This window comes from Mobula hypostoma, chromosome 27, assembly GCF_963921235.1.
Source record: "Mobula hypostoma chromosome 27, sMobHyp1.1, whole genome shotgun sequence".
Taxonomy (NCBI): domain Eukaryota; kingdom Metazoa; phylum Chordata; class Chondrichthyes; order Myliobatiformes; family Myliobatidae; genus Mobula; species Mobula hypostoma.
This window is the reverse complement of record NC_086123.1, coordinates 2,460,254-2,482,612: the sequence shown is the minus strand read 5'-3', so window position 1 is coordinate 2,482,612 and position 22,359 is coordinate 2,460,254. Positions and strand designations below refer to the sequence as shown.

The window sequence follows — 22,359 nt, the reverse complement described above, 5'->3', positions numbered from 1 at the left end:
CATAGCGGTGTCGTTTCTCTGAGGGCCAGTGAATGGAAGGGTTATCACGCCACTGAAACAGCTCAAACTAATTGTGCCACATAAACACCAAATGCAGATTTCCGGAGAGCACAATTTGCGAGAATTCGTTAAAAATCACGACAATTGCAGTTACATGGCAGGAATCTGTTGTACTTTGGCTGGGACTGGATAGCACCTGTTCAGTGTAAAGCAAAGTGAAATCTAATGATCCGGTAAGTAACTTGCTGGCTTCTATCTAGAATGACCGTTGCCCTGGTAACCTGTACTATAAAACTCCGCAAAAATCTGACCTCATTCTTTCCTCGGGTCAACGACAAACAATTCCTCTGCTCTCCGTTTAGGGTTTCTAAAGCGACGGCTTCAAAAGAAGTTGCACGCAGGACGCAATATAAAAGGACTCGGGCGTGAAAACTGAGACCCTTCTGGTTATCCCGAGCCACCGGGAGACGAGCTGCTGAATTGTCCACAGGTTCCAATAGAAACATTAGTCATGAAGTGACCCTCACCCACACTGAACCCCACCCGCACTGTTTTACCCTCACAGACCCTCACCCACCACAGGCCCCCACCCACACTGACCCTCACCCACACTGACTCACCCACACTGACCCTCACCCACCACAGACCCTCACCCACACTGACCCTCATCCGCACTGACCCCCACCCACACTGACTCACCCACACTGACCCCCACCCGCACTGATCCCCACCCGCACTGTTTTACCCTCACCCACACTGACCCCCACCCGCACTGTTATACCCTCACAGACCCTCACCCACCACAGACCCCCACCTACACTGACCTTCACCCACACTGACTCACCCACACTGACCCTCACCCACACTGACTCACCCTCACTGACCCTCACCCACCACAGACCCTCACCCACACTGACCCTCACCCGCACTGACCCCCACCCGCACTGATTCCCACCCGCACTGATTCCCACCCGCACTGACCCCCACCCGCACTGACCCCCACCCGCACTGATCCCCACCCGCACTGATCCCCACCCGCACTGACCCTCACCCACAGTGACCCCCACCCGCACTGACACTCACACACCACAGACCCTCACCCACACTGAACCCCATCCGCACTGTTTTACCCTCACAGACCCTCACCCACCACAGACCCCCACCCACACTGACCCTCACCCACACTGACTCACCCTCACTGACCCTCACCCACACTGACCCTCACCCACCACAGACCCTCACCCACACTGACCCTCATCCGCACTGACCCCCACCCACACTGACTCACTCACACTGACCCCCACCCACACTGATCCCCACCCGCACTGATCCCCACCCGCACTGACCCTCACCCACACTGACCCTCACCCGCACTGACCCTCACCCACATTGACCCCCACCAGCACTGACCCTCATCCACACTGACCCTCACCCACCACAGACCCTCACCCACACTGACCCTCACCCGCACTGACCCCCACCCACACTGACCCACCCACACTGACCCTCACCCGCACTGACCCTCACCCACATTGACCCCCACCAGCACTGACCCTCATCCACACTGACCCTCACCCACCACAGACCCTCACCCACACTGACCCTCACCCGCACTGACCCCCACCCACACTGACTCACCCGCACTGACCCCCACCCACACTGACTCACCCACACTGACCCTCACCCACACTGACCCCCACCCGCACTGACTCACCCACACTGACCCTCACCCACAGTACCCATACAAGTATCTTAGATCGGCCTCTACAGTCACCGGACATAGACAAGTCCTTCGAGAACGGGTGTAATGCTGCGACATTGTCAGGCATTAGTCAGACCACATGGAATATTGTGAGAAGTTCTGGGCCCTTATCTCAGAAAGGATGTGCTGGCATTGGAGAGGATCCAGAGGAGGTTCACAAGAAAGATCCCAGAAAATACAGGATTATGACTTGAGTGTCTGAAGTCTCTGGACCTGTACTCACTCGAGTTGAGAAGAATGAGGGGTATTTTTTTGAACCTGACTGAATATTGAAAGGCCCAGATAGAGTGGACGTGGAGAGGATGTTGTCTACCTGGGGGAGTCCAGGACCAGAGGGTACAGCCCCAGAACGTGGTTGAAAGAGATGATGAATAAGCCGGGCTGGAATGGCAGAGCAGACTCCATGAGCTGAAAGGCCGAATTCTGCTCCAATATCTAATGGAGAACATCATACTCAACTCAAGTGATCACACCATTGCGCCTACACCCCTCCACATGTGAACTATTCTCCTTTATGTGTTCAGATCCTGCCCTGGCCTCACCTTCTTCCAGAGCACTGACCCTCCAAGAGCTCCCAATGACTGGACATCCCATATCTCCTGAGCACCACCCTCCGAGATTTCCAGGCCACAAGATCTCCTATATCAGCAGACCACCGACCCTCCAAGAACTCAGCACCACACAGTCTTGGCCTCTTGCCCACCCCCATCTCCTTTGCCCCACCACCAGTAGCCAAGCCTAAGCCCTGGAATTCCTTCGCATATCCCCCAACATCTGTTCACCACTCCTGCTTGAAGCATTTTATTGCATTAAGTACTTTCCGGAACAGTGGATCACCGAAAACATTAGTGACACCGACTTGAAACTCAGATAAAACTTCTGTCGGTAAATACTACATTGTGTTTTCTTCCCTGTAGCGCTGATCTTCCTCCTGTAGATTTACAAAAATTTCCCGTTTGACAAGCCTGAGAACAAAAGCTGGAATTACAGATGATAAAAATAAAACAAAGATATATTTAATTCTTCACAGTAAGATTTTAGTGTCACAGACATTACATTCACAGATTAATGTCGATTGTTAAACCGTGAGAGCATTCGCAGAGATTGTGGAAAGATTTATCAGGCATCGTTTCCTGACACTAATCGCATTTGATGATATCGCAGATTTATCCTGAACAAGCTGAGAAACCGAGTCATCATTTTAAAGTGTGGAGATGGAAGTGCAGAGGGGAAATGTCTTCACCCTGGTCACTGGGACATGACTTAATTCACCATAAATCACCGCTGGGTTATGTTACAGACCAGCACATCTGAGGTCAGGCAAAGAACTGATGCCCGAGGCAAACGGGGAGAGGTCCTTGATGACCCGGGGGGAAAGGTTATGCATGAATCTCCAAGACATTACAGGCCAAAGGAGACAAGAGTGCTTCTCAAAGAATTCTAGAGTTTTATTTTTGCTTTTTCCAGTTCACACCGCAATCTGTGCACGTTCGTCTCTCTTTGTATTTATTACTCAGTTCACTCTGTGAGTGAGCTTCATACAAACAAGGAAATTACATGACAATAAACTAATCTAATCTAAAAGCATTGTAGGTTCTAGTTTTCCTTTTGAAAGTATGCTGTGTGAGAGTAGCAATGCACTTTGCCGTTCAGACACGTGAGGTGTGGATGTGGTTCGCAATTGATTGATTCAATGCACGGCCTGGGACCGTGATCCCAGGTAGAAAACAACACAGGTAGAACCAATTTCCCCCGGGATCAATAAGGTATGACTATGACAATCACTCGTCCTCAGTCTCCTCACCCAAGCTGCCAACAACCTCTGACCCCATAGCTCACCCTCTGACCCTGTCCCCACTGACCACACAGCCGCACCTCACCCTCTGACCCTGTATCCTACTCTATCCGCCCTGCCTGACCCTACCCCTCATCGTAACCCACAGTGCAAGTGAAAGCGGCCGGCAGGCAGGATCTTCCTTCAACATGAGCGGCCCTTTTCTACTTCAAACCGTGACATCTACGGACGTGTACAAAGAAGCGTCTCCCAAATTATACCCCGTCCCTCGATTGTTTTCACCCAACCGTCAGGCGAATCGGTCCTGAAATTGCCGGATCCCCGGACTGCGGGCCACAACAACCGGAATTCACCATTTAAGCCGGCATGCGCCGTCCAGTGACTCTACCAACAGGAATTCTGCAGATGCTGGAAATACAAGCAACACACATCAAAGTTGCTGGTCCTGACGAAGGGTCTCGGCCTGAAACGTCGACTGCACCTCTTCCTTCACCAGCAACTTTGATGTGTGTTGCAGTGACTCTACCGCACGGATTGTGCCCGAGTCAATACCACAACCGACTCGTTCGCCGCTTTAACCCAGTTAACAAGTTTCACCGTGTCAAGACTCCAGAACAAAAACGATTAATGTGTTTTAACCATCTAGAATTAAACTGCGACAAACAAATTGAATGGACATTATATATTTGTTCGCTTAAAGCTTAGTAATATAAGTTCTATTTTCCATTGATACATTATTCATTGCATTGCTTGTAGACATGTTATAAAACACTAACCAGTTGGAACTGTCTCCATTTACAATTTTAGGAAGTTTTGCAAATTCTCCGCAAGCGGTGTCTCCGGGAACCTGCTCCAACCCGCAATCCGTGCGGCTGCACCGGGAGATTGACAGCATCCAGTCGACTGTCGCCTAGCAACCAGCACACGCCGGAAGTCCCTGCCTGCTTGATTGACAAGGGCGGTCATGGTTACTAAGTGACAGAACACGCCGGAAGAAGCGAGGCGGGAATTTTAGCGCCGATTGCAGCGGAGGGAGGGAGGGTGAAAGTGAGAGAGGAAAGGAGGGTGAGTGGTAGAGAGGATGGGAGGGAGGGAGGAAGTGAGAGAGGGAGGGGGAGGAAAGGAGGGAGAAAAGGAGGATGGTAGGGCGAGAGAAAGAGGAGGGAGCGAAAGAAAGTGCGAAGGAGGGAGGGAGAGAAGGTGAGAGAGAGAGGAAGGGAGGGAGGGGGCGGAAGGAGGTGAGAGAGGGAGAAAACAAAGAAATGCGCAGGGGAGAAGGGAGTGGGGGGAGGGTGAGAGAAAGATGGAAGGTGGGTGAGAAAAGGAGGGAGGAATTGAAGAAGAGAGGGAGGGAGGGTGAGAGGACAGGGAGTGGGGCAGCAAGAGTGAGACTACAGCAAAACGGAAGGAAGAAAAATGGAGAACAGGAGGAAGGGAGAGTGGGGATGTGACAGGGAGGGAGGGTAATAAAAAGGAGCGATGGGGTAGTGAGAGAGAAAGAATGATGCAGCTGGGGGGGGGCATGAGAATCAGAAGAGGAAAAGAAGTAAAAGGGAGAATGGTGGAGAGAGTCCCAGCACAACTGCAGTGGAGCTGCTGCATAAAGACAACAGGTCATTCTTATTTGAAAGATTCAGCATCTCTGCCCTGTCAGCTTTCCCCAAATCATTCACCAGTGTGCTGACCATTCACCATTCATCTTCCCTCTGATCACACTGGTCACGGGCTTGACCCGTGAATACAGGACTCGCTGCTGGGGAACCAACAGGGTCACAGTACTGAAGCAATGTTAAAACTGGAGGACAGAGCAAAACCATCCGGTGCTGGAGTTTTGTCATGACATGTTGGATGAGTAGAAGACACAGGGTGAGGAATTTCTGGTAACCACGGTGGGTCAACTAGGGAAGTTGCAGTTTCCAAATCCCAGGGTCAATTCTGACATCAGATACTGTCTCTGTGGAGTCTGCACGTTCGCCCACATGCTCCAGTGTCCTGCCATATCCCAAAGACGTGGTAAGGCAGCTTAATAGGCCATTGATAATTCCTCCTAATGTGTAGCTGAGCGGTAGAATTCGTGGAGAATTAAATGCGATTAATGTGAAGTTTGTATAAATTTGTGTTTGAAGGTCAGTGCACTGGAGAACCTGTTTCTGTGCTGTATGACTATGGGATGTGAGAGAATTCAGAAGGTTGACTTACACATGTTGACAAGATAAGTTTTTCAATACTATTAGCCTTTTGTTTTGGCCTCTATTCTCTTCCTAATCAGACCTGACAAAGACCCTCGGCCTGAAATGTCAGCTGTTCATCTCCTTCCGTGGATGCCGAGCTCCTTCAGCATGTTGTGTGTGTTGCTCCCAGTTAATGCTGGCTGTAGGTTGCTGCAGGGGAAGTTATGGCAGTTGCTCTGCCCTGAAAATGGGAAATATCTGCAAAGCGGTGTGTCGCCCCAGATCCATTAAAGCTCAGGGCATTCACTGTTTTTTTTCCTTATCCCAGCAAGAGGTGTGTCTGGGAATCTAGAACACATCAAGAATGATCAATCTATAATATGTCTATTAATCCAGAAAGAACAGATTGATTATCTCTAACAGCACAGAGCAATGAATCTGGGAATCTGCAAGGTAGTGATTAAGATCGCAGAGGTATTCTCACCAGACGAGTTGTTGCAGAAAATTATTTTTTCAATGGCTCAGGCGTGGTAAATACTGGTGTCAGAGCCTTACTGAAGGTCAGGAGAGAGACAGATTAAAAATGGAGCAGCTCCAGGTAAGACCTGTCTTCTTTGGCTGCACAGGCACGGTAAGTATCGATGTCAGAGGCCTCAATTCAACAGCAAAGAGAAGGAAGGCAGTGTCAAGTGGAGCGGCCATTGTTGGAGTGTGCCAGTAAGAGAATGGGAAGGCTTTGGCCTAACACGCTTTTGGTGAGAACAGGTGGAGGCACAGGTTAGAAGAGGTAAGTGTTTTTTAGTACAGAGTAGTCAGGAAGGAATGCTCCTCCAGTTGGATGTGGGAATTCAGGATACCTGACAGCTTCTCAGACATTTGCAGGAAGTGCACTGGGTCAGGGAGTTGGATGTACTCTGGATCTTCCAGGAGGCTGAAGACATTATGGACGAGACTTTTGAAGAGGTGGTCACACCCAGAGTATAGGCTTTGACAGTGGATGGGTGACCACCAGGAGAGATAAGGGGATTAAGAATTCAGTGCAGGGTTCCCTGTGGCCATTCCCCTCAGCAAAAGTCTACCCCTTTGGATACTGCTGGGGGAGTATGATCATCAGGACACAGCCACAGCAGCCAGGCTAGTGGCACTATGGCCAGATCTGAGATTCAGCAGGGAAGGGTAAAGTCAGGCTGAGTGGTAGTGATAGGGCTCTCCATAGTTAGGGGGACAGGTAGGAGATTCTGTGGCCAAAAAAAGAGACACCTAGATGGTGTGTTGCCTCCGAGGTGCTAGCATCCAGGATGTATTGGAGCGGCTGCAGGATATTCTCAAGAGGGAAGGTGAACAACCAGAGGTCATGGTGTATATTGGCAGCAATGACATAGGCAGAAAAGAAGAGGTCCTACACAGCGAGAATATAGAGCTATGAGAGAGGCTGAAGAGAAGGACGTCGAAGGTAGGAATCTCCGGATTGCACCTGGTGCCATGGGCAGGTAGGAATGGGGGATGACACTGCTGAATGAGTGGCTGAGGAGATGGGGCAGGGGGCAGGTTTCAAATTCTTGGATCATTGGAACCTTTTCTGGGGGAGGGGTGACCTGTACAAGAGGGACGGGTTGCACCAGAACTGGAGGGGAACCGATATCCTGGCCGGGAGGTTTGCTGATGCTACTCGGGAAGATTTAAACTAGTTTTACAGGGGCAGGAAGCCAGAGCCCCAGGTCAGTAAATGAAGGATTGGACGGGAAGGTAGACGTCAGGGAAAGTATTGGAAGGGAAAGTTGAAATAACAGATATGATGGGTCAGATAGTTTGAAGCGTGTATATTTTAATGCTAGGAGTATTATGGGTGAAAGTGATGAACTGAGAACATGGATCAGTACATGGAGCTATGATGTTGTGGCCATTACAGAAACTTGGTGAAGAGAGGAGCAGGAATGGGTGATTAATCCACCAGGTTTTCAAAGTTTTAGAAAAGATTGAGAAGGAGGTAGGGGAGGGGGTGGGGTCGTTGTACTACTAATCGGGAACAATATCTCAGCTGCACTCTGGGGGGACATAATGGTTCAGACACTGAGTCCATTTGGGTAGAATGCAGGAATAGGAAGAGTGCAATCACACTGATGGGATTGTTCCACAGACCCCCCAATAGAAACCCGGATACTGAGGCACAGGTATGTAAACAGATTAAGGAAATGTGTAAAAATAATAGGGTTGATGTCATGGGGGGATTTCAACTTCTCTAATATAAACTGGACCTTCTTAGGGGCTTAGAGTCTTAGAGTGTATCCGGGGGGGGGGGGGGTTTATTAAATCAATATGTGGATGGTCCAACGAGAGGAGGGGCTGTACTGGACTTGGTGTTGGTTAATGAGCCTGGCCAGGAGACTGAGCTTTCGGTCAGTGAACAGTGACCACCTTAACTTTCAGGATAGCTATAGTAAGGACAGGATTGGTCCTTGTGCGGGAGTCTTAAATTGGAGTGGGACAAATTATGAGGGCATTAGGCAGAAATTGAGAAGGTTAATTGGGAACACCTTTTCTCTGGCAAGTTCACATCAGACATGGGAAGAATGGTTAAAGATCAATTGCACAGAATACAGGAAAGATATGTTCCTGTTAGAAGGAAGGACAGGGATGGAAAGATTGTCTGTCCAAAGAGTTGATGAATTTAGTCAAGAAGAAAAAGGCGAAGTACGTAAAGCTTCGGAAATTAGGATCAAACAGAGCACTTGAGGATTATAAAGAAGCCAGAAAAGAACTAAACAAGGGATTAGGAATGCCAGGAGGGGTCATGAAAAGTCCTGGCAAGTAGGATTAAGGTGAATCCCAATCATTCTATACATACATCAAGAACAAGAGGGAGAAGGTAGGACCCCTCAAGGACAAAGATGGGAACAGTTGCTTGGATGTAGAGAATGAGAGTGAGGTACTTCATGAGTACTTTGCTTCAGCATTTACCAAGGAAAAGGACATCGAGGATGAGGAGATCAGTCCCGAGTGTATAAATATGTTAGGTTATGAGTCAGGGAGGAGAAAGTGTTGGGCGTCCTTAGGAGTATTAAGGTGGATAAGTCCCTAGGGCCTGATGGAATTTATCCCAGATTATTGAAGGAGTCAAGAGACGAGATTGCTGGGGCCTTAACCAGCATCTGTGTCCTCTTTAGGCCCAGGCGAGGCCCTGGAGGACTGGCAAGTGGCTCATGTTGTACCTCTGTTTAAGAAGGAACAAGGGAAGATCCTGGGAAATATAGACCGTTGAGTCTCACGCCAGCTATAGGGAAAGTACTGGAGAAAATCCTCAGGGACAGGATATATGAGCATTTGGAAACGCATGTCCTAATCAGGGAGAGACAGCATGGCTTTGTGTGGGGCAGGTTGTGGCTTACCAACTTGACCGAGCTTTTTCGACATGGTGATGAGAGAGATTGATGAAGGTACAGCAATGGATGTTGCCTGCATGAATTATGAATTTTTGTAAGGCATTTGACAAAGTCCCTCATGAGAGGCTAATCCATTAGACTAAGATGCATGGGGTCCACAGCAAATTGGCTGTTTGGATTCAGAACTGGCTTGCGGATAGAAGTCAGAGGGTAGTGGTCGGAGGGACTTGTACAAGCTGGAGGTCTATAATTAGTGGTGTCCCCAAAGATCTGTGCTGGGACCTCTGCTGTTTGTAATGTATATACTGTAAATGACCTGGATGAAAATGTGGACGGGTAGGTTAGTAAATCTGTGGATGATACAAAGATAGGTGGAGTTGTGGATGGTATGGAAGACTGGCAAAGAATACAGAGCAATATAGATCAGTTGCTGATATGGGTAAATAAATGGTAGATGGAAATTAACCCAGATAAATGTGAGGTGTTGCACCTCGGTAGGGCAAATGTGAGGAGACAGCACACTAGTAAGGGCAAGATCCTTAACAGTCTTGCTGAGCAGAGAGATCTTGGGGACCAAGTTCGTCACTCCTTGGAAGAGGTTATAGGAAGGATGAGAAGGCTTATGGAATGCTTGTTTTTATTAGTCAAGGTTTTGATGCTACTTTATAAAACTCTGGTTGCCACATCTGAGTACTCCATACAGTTCTGGTCACCCCACTAAAGGAAGGTGTTGAGGCTTTGCAGAGGGTGCAGAAGAGATTTACCAGGATGCTGCCTGGTTTAGAGGACACGTGCTGTCATGAGAGGCTGGACAAACTTGGGTTGTCTTCTCTGGAGCGGTAGAGGCTGAGGGGAGATCTGATAGAGGTTTATAAGATTATGAGAGGCACAGATAGACAAGGAGTATCTTCTTCCCCGAGTAGAAATGTCTAATACCACAGGGCATGCATTGAAGGTGAGAGGGGATAAGTTCAAGGGGGATGTGAGGAGTAGATTTTTACTCAGAGTGGTGGATACCTGGAATACACTGCTTGGTGTGGTGGTAGAGGCAAGTACATTAAAGGCTTTTAAGAGGCATTTAGATAGGAACATGAAGATGGAGGGATATGGACATAGTGCAGGGAGAAGGGAGTTGTTGGGATTTTTGATTTCTTTTTTATTTGGTTCAGCACAACATTGTGGGCTGAAGGGCCTGTTTCTGTGCTGCACTGTTCTATGTTCTACCTGCATCTTCACCACTGTCTGTTGAAGCACTGAAATACAGTACTGCCAAATTCAAATACCCTTACAAACCAAACTACATAATGGTGACATCGCAAACACAAACATAAGAATGATCTTTATTTCTGAATTTATTTTATTTCTACATTTTTGGCATTTTTTTTGTCTTTAATCTCACAAGATGTTGTTTTCAGATGTCCTGTCAGCTTGGATTTTGATTGGTGCTGGTTAGATCAGTGACCAACTGTGGTGAGATATTCAAATGATCAGGTGAGTGCATCCAGAAGGCCCTGTCTTTATGCAAATAAATCATTAATGTTTGTAAATATATTCCTTTAAGCAATTCAAATTTGCATACAAACTAAGGAGCCTTGGTTGCTTTCATAATTAAGCAGGTTATACAAGTACATGGGAAGAGCATGATTAACACATCCGCACCATTGAAAGTTCACACAATTCTATTGCATGGTTCCAGCAAGCTAGGTTTTCTGCACACTTTCTACCACTGAATATTACAAAATAGAATTAGAGGAAGTTATAACCATTGAGATTTACTAATAATGAGAATAAACTTAAGTCAATATAAATTGCAGTCTCTTTCTTCAATACACCTATAATGTTATTGTTGTACGGTGGAGTTCTGCCACTGGCTTCCGTGGTAATCTGCAGACGGTGACCCACCCATGTGTTCCACGTACAGACACAGATAACTTTGAACTATCGACCTAAACTTTTGAGCATCTGGTTTCCCTCACTCAAGTTTTACTGAGATGGAAATAACTTCCCAGTCTTATCCTGTCTAAACAAACAAGCAAGTTGTAAATACCATCTAATTAATTCAGAGGGTGTGGTTCTCTTCTGATCTGACAGAATGCTTTCCAATTAATTGTGAGCTGAAAAGATAGCAATTGTTAGAATGTGATCTGGGAGGGGCAGGAGTGGAATGGGGGAGTTTGAGGTTCATGTCAGATAGTCACCCAGATCCAATATAGAGATTATGGCATCATGCTTTGGCACCTTTAGGTAGCAGGCTGTTATCTAATTTACTTCTTACTATCCAGTTTGCTTAACATTTTTTACATTGTTGAATGGAATAATATTTGTTTAATTCCTCAATCCAACATGCAAGTTAAACCATTCCTATCAAGAGAGAGTTCAAAAGCATCATCCAGCATGGGTTACAGTTGCCTATTAAGGAGGTATAAATTCAAGGGAGCTTCAAAGGAAGATGAGGAAAAGAGATTGTTTTACTCAAATATGGCCCCCAATGCTTAATAGTAGTCAAGAAACCTATCATCTTGACATAGGAACAAAAAATGTTGGAAATACTCAATAGGTCAGGCAGGATTGGTGGAAAGAAATTCTGACGTGGGTCTTCAGTCTGAAATGTTAATCTTATTTCTCTTTCCTCAGATATTGATCAAGTGTTTCCAGAATCTTCTGTTCTTATTTCACATTTTCAGAATCTGCAGTTCTTCGATTCTCAGACATCTCGATACCCTGTTGAATTCAGCATTTTTCTCATTTAAAATAACTGGACAATCCTGGCATTGACCTAAAACATCCAGATCTATCAAAGGTAGAGATGTGTTATCTCTACGACTGGCATTTAACCATGAATAGAAGTCCACCATCTCAGTTTCAAAATGAGGCCTCTGCAATATAACTACAGGTGATTCTAGATTATATATTAGGACTTCATGTCAATATAATATACTGTAGAGGCTACAGCCCAAGGAATTATGTTTAAGTGTTTTTATTCAAATGAAATAGCTCACTTGATTTAAACTTCCATTTCCACCCTTCCAGAAGCTGTGTTTCACATCTTTCCAATTCAGAACCTTCATTGCCTTTAACTTTTCAACTGAGCCATCACCACAGATAAAGCCAACAATCTTGGGTGGGATCAATTGTATCAGCTTGAGTAAATATGTTATATTTCTTGTGAGAGAGACTTTCTTCATATTGTCATAATACAACCTTAGATTAAGCAGGGGTTACAGAGTGCTGTGGAGCTAAAAAGCACCTCGATTTGCCAAAGACTGTGTCCCATGTCAGTGTTGAATGGACTCTAAGTGAACATATCTCAGTAGTAAAGCCTGCAGAGGCCAGCCCATATCGCCACCAGCCTGAAGCAATTTCAGCAAAGAAAACAAATTCTTGTGTCATTCATGGTGGGAGCAGAGGTAGCGAGAATACATGCAGCCACACCCTGTTAACGAATTACTAAAATAAGATTGATTATTAAAGTATGTGGGTAAGGAACCTGCATCAGTCAGAACATGCTCTCTTCTCATTAAGGTACAGAAGTGTCAGGACTATCACTACTAGGTTCAGGAACAGTTATTACCCTCAACAATCAGGCTCTTGAATGGAAAGGGACAACTTCACCACTGAACTGTTCTCACATTATATGGATTCATTTTCAAGGACTCTTCATCTCATGTTCTTGAAATTTATTGCTTATTTATTTATTATTTTTTTCCCTTTTGTGTGTATTTGCACAGATTGTTGTCTTTTGTGCCTTGGTTGTTTGTCCATCCTGTTGGGTGCAGTCTTTCATTAATTCTATTATGGCTCTTGGATTTACTGAGTATGCCCACAAGAAAACAAACCTCGGGGTTGTATATGGTGACATATATGTACTTTGATAATAAATTTACTTTGAACTTTGTAAACTGTGAGGTTCAGAACATGTTACCCCACACCTCCTCCCCAATGAGCATGGGGTGAGGGAGAGTCAGGGAAACCTGAGGGAAGGGACGATAGTTCAACATATCCATCAAACAATTTCCATTTCTTTCTAGAGATTCACAACATTATCAAACCAGCAACCTCAGCTTTCTCTTTATCCCCCATTTTTTCTTGAATGAATACACTCAGGTGTGTTTTTACATTACTGAAATGAAAATCTTAATATATAACAAATTACAAATATTTTACTAGTCTGTTTTAAGTATAATCTGCAGATTTATACAATCTCAGTTTTATATTCTAAACAGTTTAAACAATGTAAATATTTACATGGTCTATTTGTGTAGTTTTTCACAAGGTATTCACAACTGTTGGTGGCAGACTATTGTGTCTGACACTCGATAAACTCAGGAAAGTAATGAGTATGTTTGTCCCATGGCATTAGATTCATACACCATATAACAAGTGAGGGGTACAATGTAAAATGTATGGCCAATTATTGAATAGGAAACTATCCCAGTAATAGGATAATCAAAATTGACCTATTACAAACCAAGGAACCATGAAGGAGTTTGCTTCTCGGAGGTTACTTTGTTTGAGGGTGGGGCTGTTTAATTACAAGTCACATATTTCAAAAGGCAGCAGAGAACTGCCTTTGAAGCTCTGTGATGGCAGGTGTCAGGAGGGGGACTTGGTCTGTTTTCGTCCTTTCCTGCCTGATCTATCTCATTTTTTTTTACTTACTGTTACTTCTTCACTTCCCATTTAGCAGGTAAAAGTTCTGTGTAAGCACAACTGTATAAACACTCACAAAGTGCTGGAAGAACTCAGCAGGTCAGGCAGCATTCATGGAAATGAATAAACAGTCGATGTTTCAGGCCGAGACCCTTCATTAGGACTCACTGTGCCTTTAAAATGACATGTTAGGATGAGGCATTTGTAATTCCCCATCCACGTGTGAATCAAAGTGTACGTCGGGATGTCATTGTACACATAATCCACAGGCCGCAGCCCAAGGTAATTGCTTCAGTCTTATTGATCATTCTTGCTTTTGGTGAACTGGGAACTCCCAGTTATCTAGTGCTGAATAACTGCAGACATTGATAAGTCATTAATGCAAGCTTTCAATGGCCTATTATATTTCCTCTGCTTGCTTCATTGTATTGAGTTGGGCAATTTGCTGTGTTTGTCTGCCTCTGGCCAATCTTTTGCTGGTGGCTAACCAGCAGTAAGAGATGAATGCATACTGATCTCTCCTCCTCCAACAAAGGCAATTATCATCGCTAGTACTCTATCTTCAGCTAACTCTACACTGTCCAGTTTGATGCCTAACATTATCATTTCAATGAAGCAATAGTAGCTACCTGAATCTGAGAGGACAGGTCAAGAGTCATAGGTCACTGAATAGGAAGAGTTTCAGAAAAGACGGTTTACGGGTCAGATCGTGATTAAAGGAGTTGGAACAAGATGAGAACGGGCCAAGTGTGGTAGGATGGGTAACGTAGTGGTTGGCGCAATGCTTTACGGTACCAGTCACCCGGGTTCAATTCCTGCCACTGTCTGTAAGGAGTTTGTACATTCTCCCCGTGACCACACAGGTTTCCTCCGGGTGCTCTGGTTTCCTCCCACAGTCCAAAGACGTACCGGTGGGTAGGTTAATTGGTCATTGTACATTGTCCCATGATTAGGCAAGGGTTAAATTGGGGGTTGCTGGGTGGGGCAGACTGAAGGGCCAGAAGGCCTATTTGTGCTGTATCTCTAAAAATAAAATACATTGTGCAAAAACTGGAAGTTCAACTCATGTCCACAATCTATCACTAGTAAAGTGCCTTTAGTGAATGAAAAACTCATGACTCAAAGTGCTTTGAAAATAAATGGAAACCAGTCACAAATGGGGAAGCTGTAGTGAGGACGACCGGTGCTTATGAGTTAGGCAAGAATTAGAGGAAAGAAGCAGGGAGGGAAGTGATTTTCCTAGATATACCACAAATGGTGGACCAAGTACTGTAGAGGCAATAAATGGAAGAGAAAACAATTAAGATAAGGAATAAAAATGAGAGTAGCCATGAAGTCAGCACATCCCATCATCTCTTTTCCCCTCTGGAGTCCAAATAACTTTTCCTCCATTAATAGGAGATGTTTATTCTGCTTGAGGTACAGAACTGGAATGATTTAATTATTCTTCATGGAAGACTAATTCTGAAATTAGGCCAATCATAAATGTGAGCGGTAGATGCCGTGGACTTATCAGACTCTGTTACTACCTGTTGCTCCATCAAAAGGTTCTGAATTGTTGCTTGGAAATAGATATCTTAAGCAGCTTCCTTTCTGAGCTGATAACGTGGTTTTCTCAGTCACACCGAAGACCCCCTTTTCACGATATCACTGTTGCACTTCTTCACGTCACCAACACAGCACAGAGGGAGGTGAATCTGTGGAATTCACTGCCACAGGCAGTAGTGGAGGCCAAGTCGTTGAGTATATTTAAAACAGAGGCTAATAGATTCTTGATTAGTAAGTGAATCAAAACATACGGGGAGAAGGCAGGAGAATGGGGTTGAGAGGGATAAATAAACCAACCATGATTGAATGGTGGAATGTATTCGACCGGCCAAGTGACCTAATTCTGCTTCTATGTCTTATGGTCTAAACTGGCTTCTCACAGGAAGCTGTTTCAGTCTGCATCACTGCCCACTTGTGGTAAATTCACAGAGGTTTGCTCAGGAAATACTCTGAAGCTTAAAAAATATGTTTGTCAACAAGATGAAGGGCAGAAAACCTGAGTGTGTGCGTTGAAAAAAAAAACGACCACTGAATGTGTAACAACAACTGTAATTTCCAATCGTTGTGCTTTATCTGTTAGGATTTGGGATGGTGGTGGGGACAGCGAGTGGATTAGGATCAAATCACATTAGTACAAACAGCCGTTCAGGGCACTGGGAGTGGAAGGCAACCTTTAGTCAGTGATCCAGCAGCCCATGTTGTGGTGTGGTCAAAAACAGAACTAATCCACTGGATTGTGAGGTAGACAGCAATGTTGATGATACATTATATGTTGGAGCAAATGATTTGCTGTGTCAAGCCTCGCAGAATCTCTAAACTTTAAGCTTGCGACATGATTTGCTACCTGACTACTGCAATTTTGCAATTAAGTGTGACAATGTTATGTTTTAAGTTGATCTAAAGCACAACAAATCAGTTGATCTACTTAGTAGCCGAGCAGGATGATGCTATGGAACAGCAGTCTGTGCTTCACCTTCCACACACTATCATTCTGAGCTTGTGTTCTCGTGTTAAGTTCAGTGATTCCCCATAGCAGGCCCTTTCTCCCTCGCTGCTGTCCCTTTCGTCTCTGTGTGCAATGATGCCAAGAACACAAGGACCCATCACCGAGTTGCACACAAGGCTGATCTAGCTCCCAGCACAGAGTGATTCCAGTCTAACACTACTGCCACAGATCTGTATATTGTCCTTCAACAGTAAAATCTAATTTCAGCTGACAAAATTCTGACCTTCTGTCCAGGACTGCAGATCACATCAACAGTTGGGTTCTCAGGGTACTACGGATGTTGGATTACCTGGCTGTTTGAACATTGGTGCTGACCACCAAACCCCCCCCAGCAACCCACCGCTTTCACTCTATGGACTTCTGTGGTTAAAAATAATTCCATGGATCTTCTGTGGGATGTATTTTTCAGGGGAGAGGGGAGGGAGCTGTGTTGTGTCTTGTGAGTGGGGCCGTGGTGTTTATTTGCATTGATGTTGTCTGTACCAGAGAGCTGCCCTGTACGTTTCCATTGCTCTGTTCTACAGTGGAGGTTGACGATGCTCCTTTCCTCTACTGCTGGTGACTGGGGAGACTCTGAGGTCCTTCGGCCTGGAATTGAATGTGCTCAGTAAATGTCTGGGCACAACTCCCAGTCTTGTGTGTCCTTGCACTCCCAGTAGCCGCCTTTATAAATGTACATCTCCTCGCCAGTGAAGGGGTCCTCTTTCTTCTCGAACCACACCGGTTTGTAAGCTTCAGAGTCCCTGCCTGTGTTTGGAAGAACAGTTTCATTTAGAGATATGAGAGACTTCAGATGCTGGAATCTAGAGCAAACACAACATAAATGGTGGGAGGAGCTCAAAGTTTGTGGAGGGAAATGGACAGTCGATGTTTTGGGATGAAACCCTTCTTCCGGTCTGAAAGAGTAGAGGGGAGACAGCCAGTATAAAAAGATGAGGAGGGGTAGGGCAACAGCTGGCAAGAAATACCTTAGGTGGATCCAGGTGAGGGGGGATGACTGGCGGATGGTGTTGGGTGGTGGTGGGGGGGGAAGCAACAGAGACTGGGAAGTGAGAGGTGGAAGCAACAAAGGAGCAGATTACCTGAAATTAGTTTGCAGCCAGGAGCTTCTTCCCCTCCTTATTCCTTTGTACAGGAACCACTCTCTCAATGACTCCTCCCATTGGTTCATCTCTCCCCCCATCCTCCACCCTGCCTTCCCTAGCACCTAGCACTTTCCCCTGCAACCGAAGGAGGGGGACCTGTCCCTGTACTCCTTCCTCACCACCATCCAGGGTCCTAAAGAGCTCTTCCAGATGAGGCAAAGATCGACTCTCAGCTCCACTAATCTCACCTATTGCATTCAATGCTCCTGATATGGCCTCCTCCACATCGGTGAGACCAAGCACAAAGTAGGCGACCATTTTGCAAGTCCCCTGCTTGGCCATTTGGACCTTTTGGCCAGAAGTCATTTTAATTCCTCTCTCCATTTCCACTCCAAGCTGTCTGCCCTCAACTTCTGCCTCTGCCAGGGTGAAGCTAAACAGAGGAACAGCACCTCTCATACTGCCTTAGTGGTCTACAACCCAGCGGCATTAACGATGAATTGAATTCTCCATTTCAGGTAGCCTGCCCATCCCTCCCGTGCCTTCCTCTCTTCTGTTCTATCCAAGTCCATTACAGCCCTCACCTTATTACCCTCCCCTCCAGCCTCCATTCACTCAGTTTCTTTCTTCTGCCCCAGATTCTCCACACACTTCCTTTTTTTGGATCCATGCTTCACCTTCCATTCCCATTAGTTCCAGTCCGTTTTTTGCCTCTGCAGAAACTACCAGCCTCTATCATTACTTCTGCTCTCTTGCCCCCCTCCCACTGCCAATCCCCCCCCCCTTCCTTTCACTTCTTCACACTGGCCATCTCCCCTATATCTCTGAGTTCAGATTGAGGGTCTTAACCCAAAACATGGAATGTCCATTTCCTTCCACAGATGTTGCCAAACCCACTGAGTTTCTCCAGAGTTTAAGTTACAGAGTCATGCAGAGGTACATCACGAAACAGGCCCTTATCCACAATATCTATGCTAATGCTGTCTCTCACATTTTTCATCCACATCTACCTATATATTCCCCAGACAGCTCCTATCTTTACACACAAACTTGAAACTTTGGGGTAATGGTCCTATTCCGATCACTAGGAGCCTCAGTTATCAGTAAGCTCCTACAATGTATTTAAATGGCTTCTCTGTGATAATGTTACCGCAGCCCACTTCACCTTTCACTTGTGTGCGATTGATGAGAAAGTGGCTGAGATAAACTAGGGAGAGTCTATAACCAGCCATTTCCATTCATCTGCATTATTTTTGTAATTTTCCCCTCATTCCCATCAGCTTCACCTTGATTTGCCACTTACTTATACCCGAGGAACAATTTGCACTGGCCAATTAACTTACCAACCCACAAATCTTTGGGATACAACTGGAGAACCTGGAGGAAACCGACACATTCACAGGAAGCACATGCAGACTCCACCCTGAGGCCAGGATTGAACCCAGGCCTCTGGTGCAGTGCCAGTGGCTCCAATAACTGTGGCACCGTGCCATCCACAAACAGTGCCTTTCAAAACATCCTGATATTCACAAGCAAGGGGTGGTGGGCAGAAAACAGTGCAGACAGCTGACACGAAATCCCACAGAAAACAATGACCAGGTCTTCTAAGTGTTACTGGTTTTGACAGGAGGGGTAAAGACACCTCCTCCTTTTCTTTGAAAGGCTGGTGTGACAGAGGGCAAAGTGAGCTACAGTATGCCATTTGAGCTGATGGCATCTCTGGGCACTACCTCAGTACTGAAGCAGTTGCCACCCACCTTCTGCACTGAACTCCTGTAAACCCATGAATTTACAACTTTCTGATTCAGATTATAGAGCAACTAACTGACTCAAGGCATCCAAGGGGGAGGAGATACGGCTGCCTGGAGACGCACCCTCCACCACCAGGTTTCTGAGTGGCCCATGAACACTCACTACCTCCTCACTCCTTTCTTTTGTACGATTTATTTATTTTGTAATTTGTGGAAATTTGTTGTCTTTGCACTGAATTGTTGCTTTCAAACAACAGCATTTCACATTGTACAAGTCTGTGACAATAAATCTGACTCTAAAGACTCCATTGTAAAATTTCTTCTGGAACATTAGGAATGTTAGTTTCTAATACTGTGAGAGAGCGTGATGTATTTCTCTCTCTCCCCTAACGCCCAGATTTGAGGTTACAGGATTAGTGACTGATTCTTACAGGCAGTTTTCCCAGAGTGTTGCTGGGAGATGGTTAGAGGGTAAAACAGAGAGGTTGAGTTGGATTAAGGTCATGTGTGAAAGGCCTGGGTGTTGCCTTATTCTGTCATCCAGCTCCAGCTCCACTGCTAACCAATGTCCTTGGTTCTCACCTTCCTCCAAGGCTCTGGCTGCCTCGGCCTCCCTCAAGCGCCGGGCGGCTCTCTGCTTCTCCTCCAGTCGCTGCTTCTCCACGTTTGCCTCCTCCCAGTCGCCGTTTTCCATCAAGCGCTGATCCGGACGCAGGCGGCTGTCAGTTGGCGCCGTCCCACTCTCCATCTCGTTCAGGGTGAGTGCCAGCTCAGAGAAGTAGTACATGTTTTCTGCATTGTCCCTAGAACAGAAGGGCATATTGTGGCCATCTTTCTTAATACAGGACACACATACAATGGCCTCAGAAAGGTGCACCACACAGATTCAACAGAATGTACCAGGGATTAAAAGGCTACACTGTGAGGTTAGGTTCCAAAATTTGGAGGTGGCTGAATGAATCAAGGTACGTAGAGAGTCGATAGAATAGAAAACCCATTTTCTTTGAGCAAAGGACCATGAACACAACGGCGTGATATTAAAACTGAAGTCAGCCTATTCAAGACCAAAGTCAGGAAGCAATTTCTCTACACAAAAATGTCGTGGAGGATTGGAACATAGTCCCCTCATAGAGGCTTGATCTACAAAGCCTAAGGCTGTAGAAAGACCAAGATCTGTAGAGGAAGAAGGATGTCTAAGGGCACATGACTAAATGAAGGAACAGAACAGTCATGATCTAGTGGAATCCCTACCCATATTCTAACCAATTCTACCAGAGCACCATCCGGTGTCCTGACCAGTTGTAACAACTTCTAGTAAGGTAATTACAAGGCATATGACTGCAAGACCCTTCAATGGATTGCGAGGACTGCTGAGAGAACCATCAGGGTCCCTCTCCCCCCTCATCCAGGATAAATACCAGAAAAGCCGTGTTCACAGAGCTCTCAGCATCGTCAAGAACCCACCCCATCCGTTCTACAATCTCTTTGTCCTCCCACTGTCAGGTAGAAAGTGCCCCAGTATAAGAACAAAGACTGTTAGGCCCAGACTGTGAGACTTGCTACCACGCAGTATACACTATTTATGATGGTGTCAGTACACTGTTGCATACTTAACTATATGTCATGTATGCACTTTACATCAACTTGTACACCTACAGAATATTTCTAAAATATCTGTTAAAACTATTGTGTTGATATTATTTTATGAGCTGTGTAGGATATATACGAATACCCCCGGCCGTCCCTCTTAATCATGGCCTCAGTTCTGAAAATCAACAAAATAGAACTGTGGTCCTATTCCATTATCCCTAGCTCGAGTATTCAGTCGCGCCAGGCCTGCTTTGAACACTCTAATTTTTTCAAAGTAAATGCTTCGGACCCCCAGGACACTCAGCTAAGAGCACCAAGGGTGCGCCGAGAGGCAGGGGCTGGGACAGGCAGTAGCTCGCCTCCCGGTGGACCACCAACCCGATCCCAAGATCCAACTACGAGCTTTTTAACTGCGGCAGCTTTATGTGTTGGTGCGTGGCCAAGTGGTTAAGGCGTTCGTCTAGTGGTTTGAAGGTCGCTAGTTCGAGCCTTGGCTGAGGCAGCCTGTTGTGTCCTTGAGCAAGGCACTTAACCACACATTGCTCTGTGACGACACCGGTGCCAAGCTGTATGGGTCCTAATGCCCTTCCCTTGGACAACATCAGTGGCATGGAGAAGGGAGACTTGCAGCATGGGCAACTGCCGGTCTTCCATACAACCTTGCCCAGGCCTGCGCCCTGGAAACCTTCCAAGATGCAAATCCATGGTCTCATGAGACTAACGGATGCCTAGGACATATGTGCTGTGTTTTGCACCTCAGTGCCAGAGTGATGTTGCTTTGTTTAGCTGCATACATGTGTACAGTTGAATGACAGTAAACCTGAACTCGAATGGCAGATCAAGTTCAAGGGTCTGTTGTTCTGACCCATCTCGATCAAATGCTGGTGACACTACTGAGCCTGAAGGTGTCTGGCATGACATTTCAAAATGCAATGACTTGCCGCAGCATACATAAAGCAGATACCAGCAGAGTGCAGTCTAGAAGCATGAGAATTACAAAGGAAAGAACAGCAAAGCACCAGCAAAAGACAGAAGGGGTGATTACAAGCCTGACTGAGGAGACCTTTCCTGGAGCACACAAAGGTCAGATGTCAGGAACGATTCCAATCTGTGTGGCTGAGTACTGAGCCCTGCACCACCCAAACCTGGGCTGCAGGAGTGCAGGTTCAACTGAACCGATGGACTGAGCAATTGTAGGAGGGGATGCCAGTCTGGGGAAGGTTGCAAAAGTCACTCAGGGCAATGAGCACATTTTCAAAGCCTTTGGTAGAGCAGGGGTGCTGAACTTAATGAGAGCCAGCTGAACTTCAAATCAGGCGCTACAGAATGGCAATGTCAGTGAAATCTCGAAACAGCTCTGAGTTTCCTTGGTTTGGAGGTTTGACGGGACTGTAACAGGCAATGACAACATGGCTGGGGTGGCACGGTAGCTCAGTGTTTGTGAGATGTCGGAATGCTAAGCTGGTGCCAGAAAGTACGGTGACACTTGAGGGCTGATTTGATTTGATGCAAATGATGCATTTCACTGTATGTTTTGATATACATGTGACAAATAAAACTGATCTTTAATTTTAAATACAAGTGGGTCCACTGTTGACAAGATTGTGGACCTTGGAGATCT

General features: G+C 46.1%; 1 protein-coding gene across 6 annotated transcripts in view; it reads right to left on the bottom strand.

Moving 5' to 3' along the window:
• Positions 1–15,811: 15,811 nt before the first annotated feature.
• The window catches only part of LOC134338347 (oxysterol-binding protein 2-like), a 362,830-nt gene continuing 356,282 nt past the window's right edge, over positions 15,812–22,359 (bottom strand). For all 6 annotated transcript variants that reach the window (XM_063034118.1, XM_063034119.1, XM_063034123.1 and 3 more), the window contains 2 exons: positions 19,731–19,951; positions 15,812–17,059 (listed from right to left, as the gene is read on the bottom strand). In XM_063034118.1, coding sequence (XP_062890188.1) covers positions 16,917–17,059; positions 19,731–19,951 — 364 coding nt within the window. In that variant the 3' untranslated portion in view covers positions 15,812–16,916. The remainder of the gene's footprint in view (positions 17,060–19,730; positions 19,952–22,359) is intronic.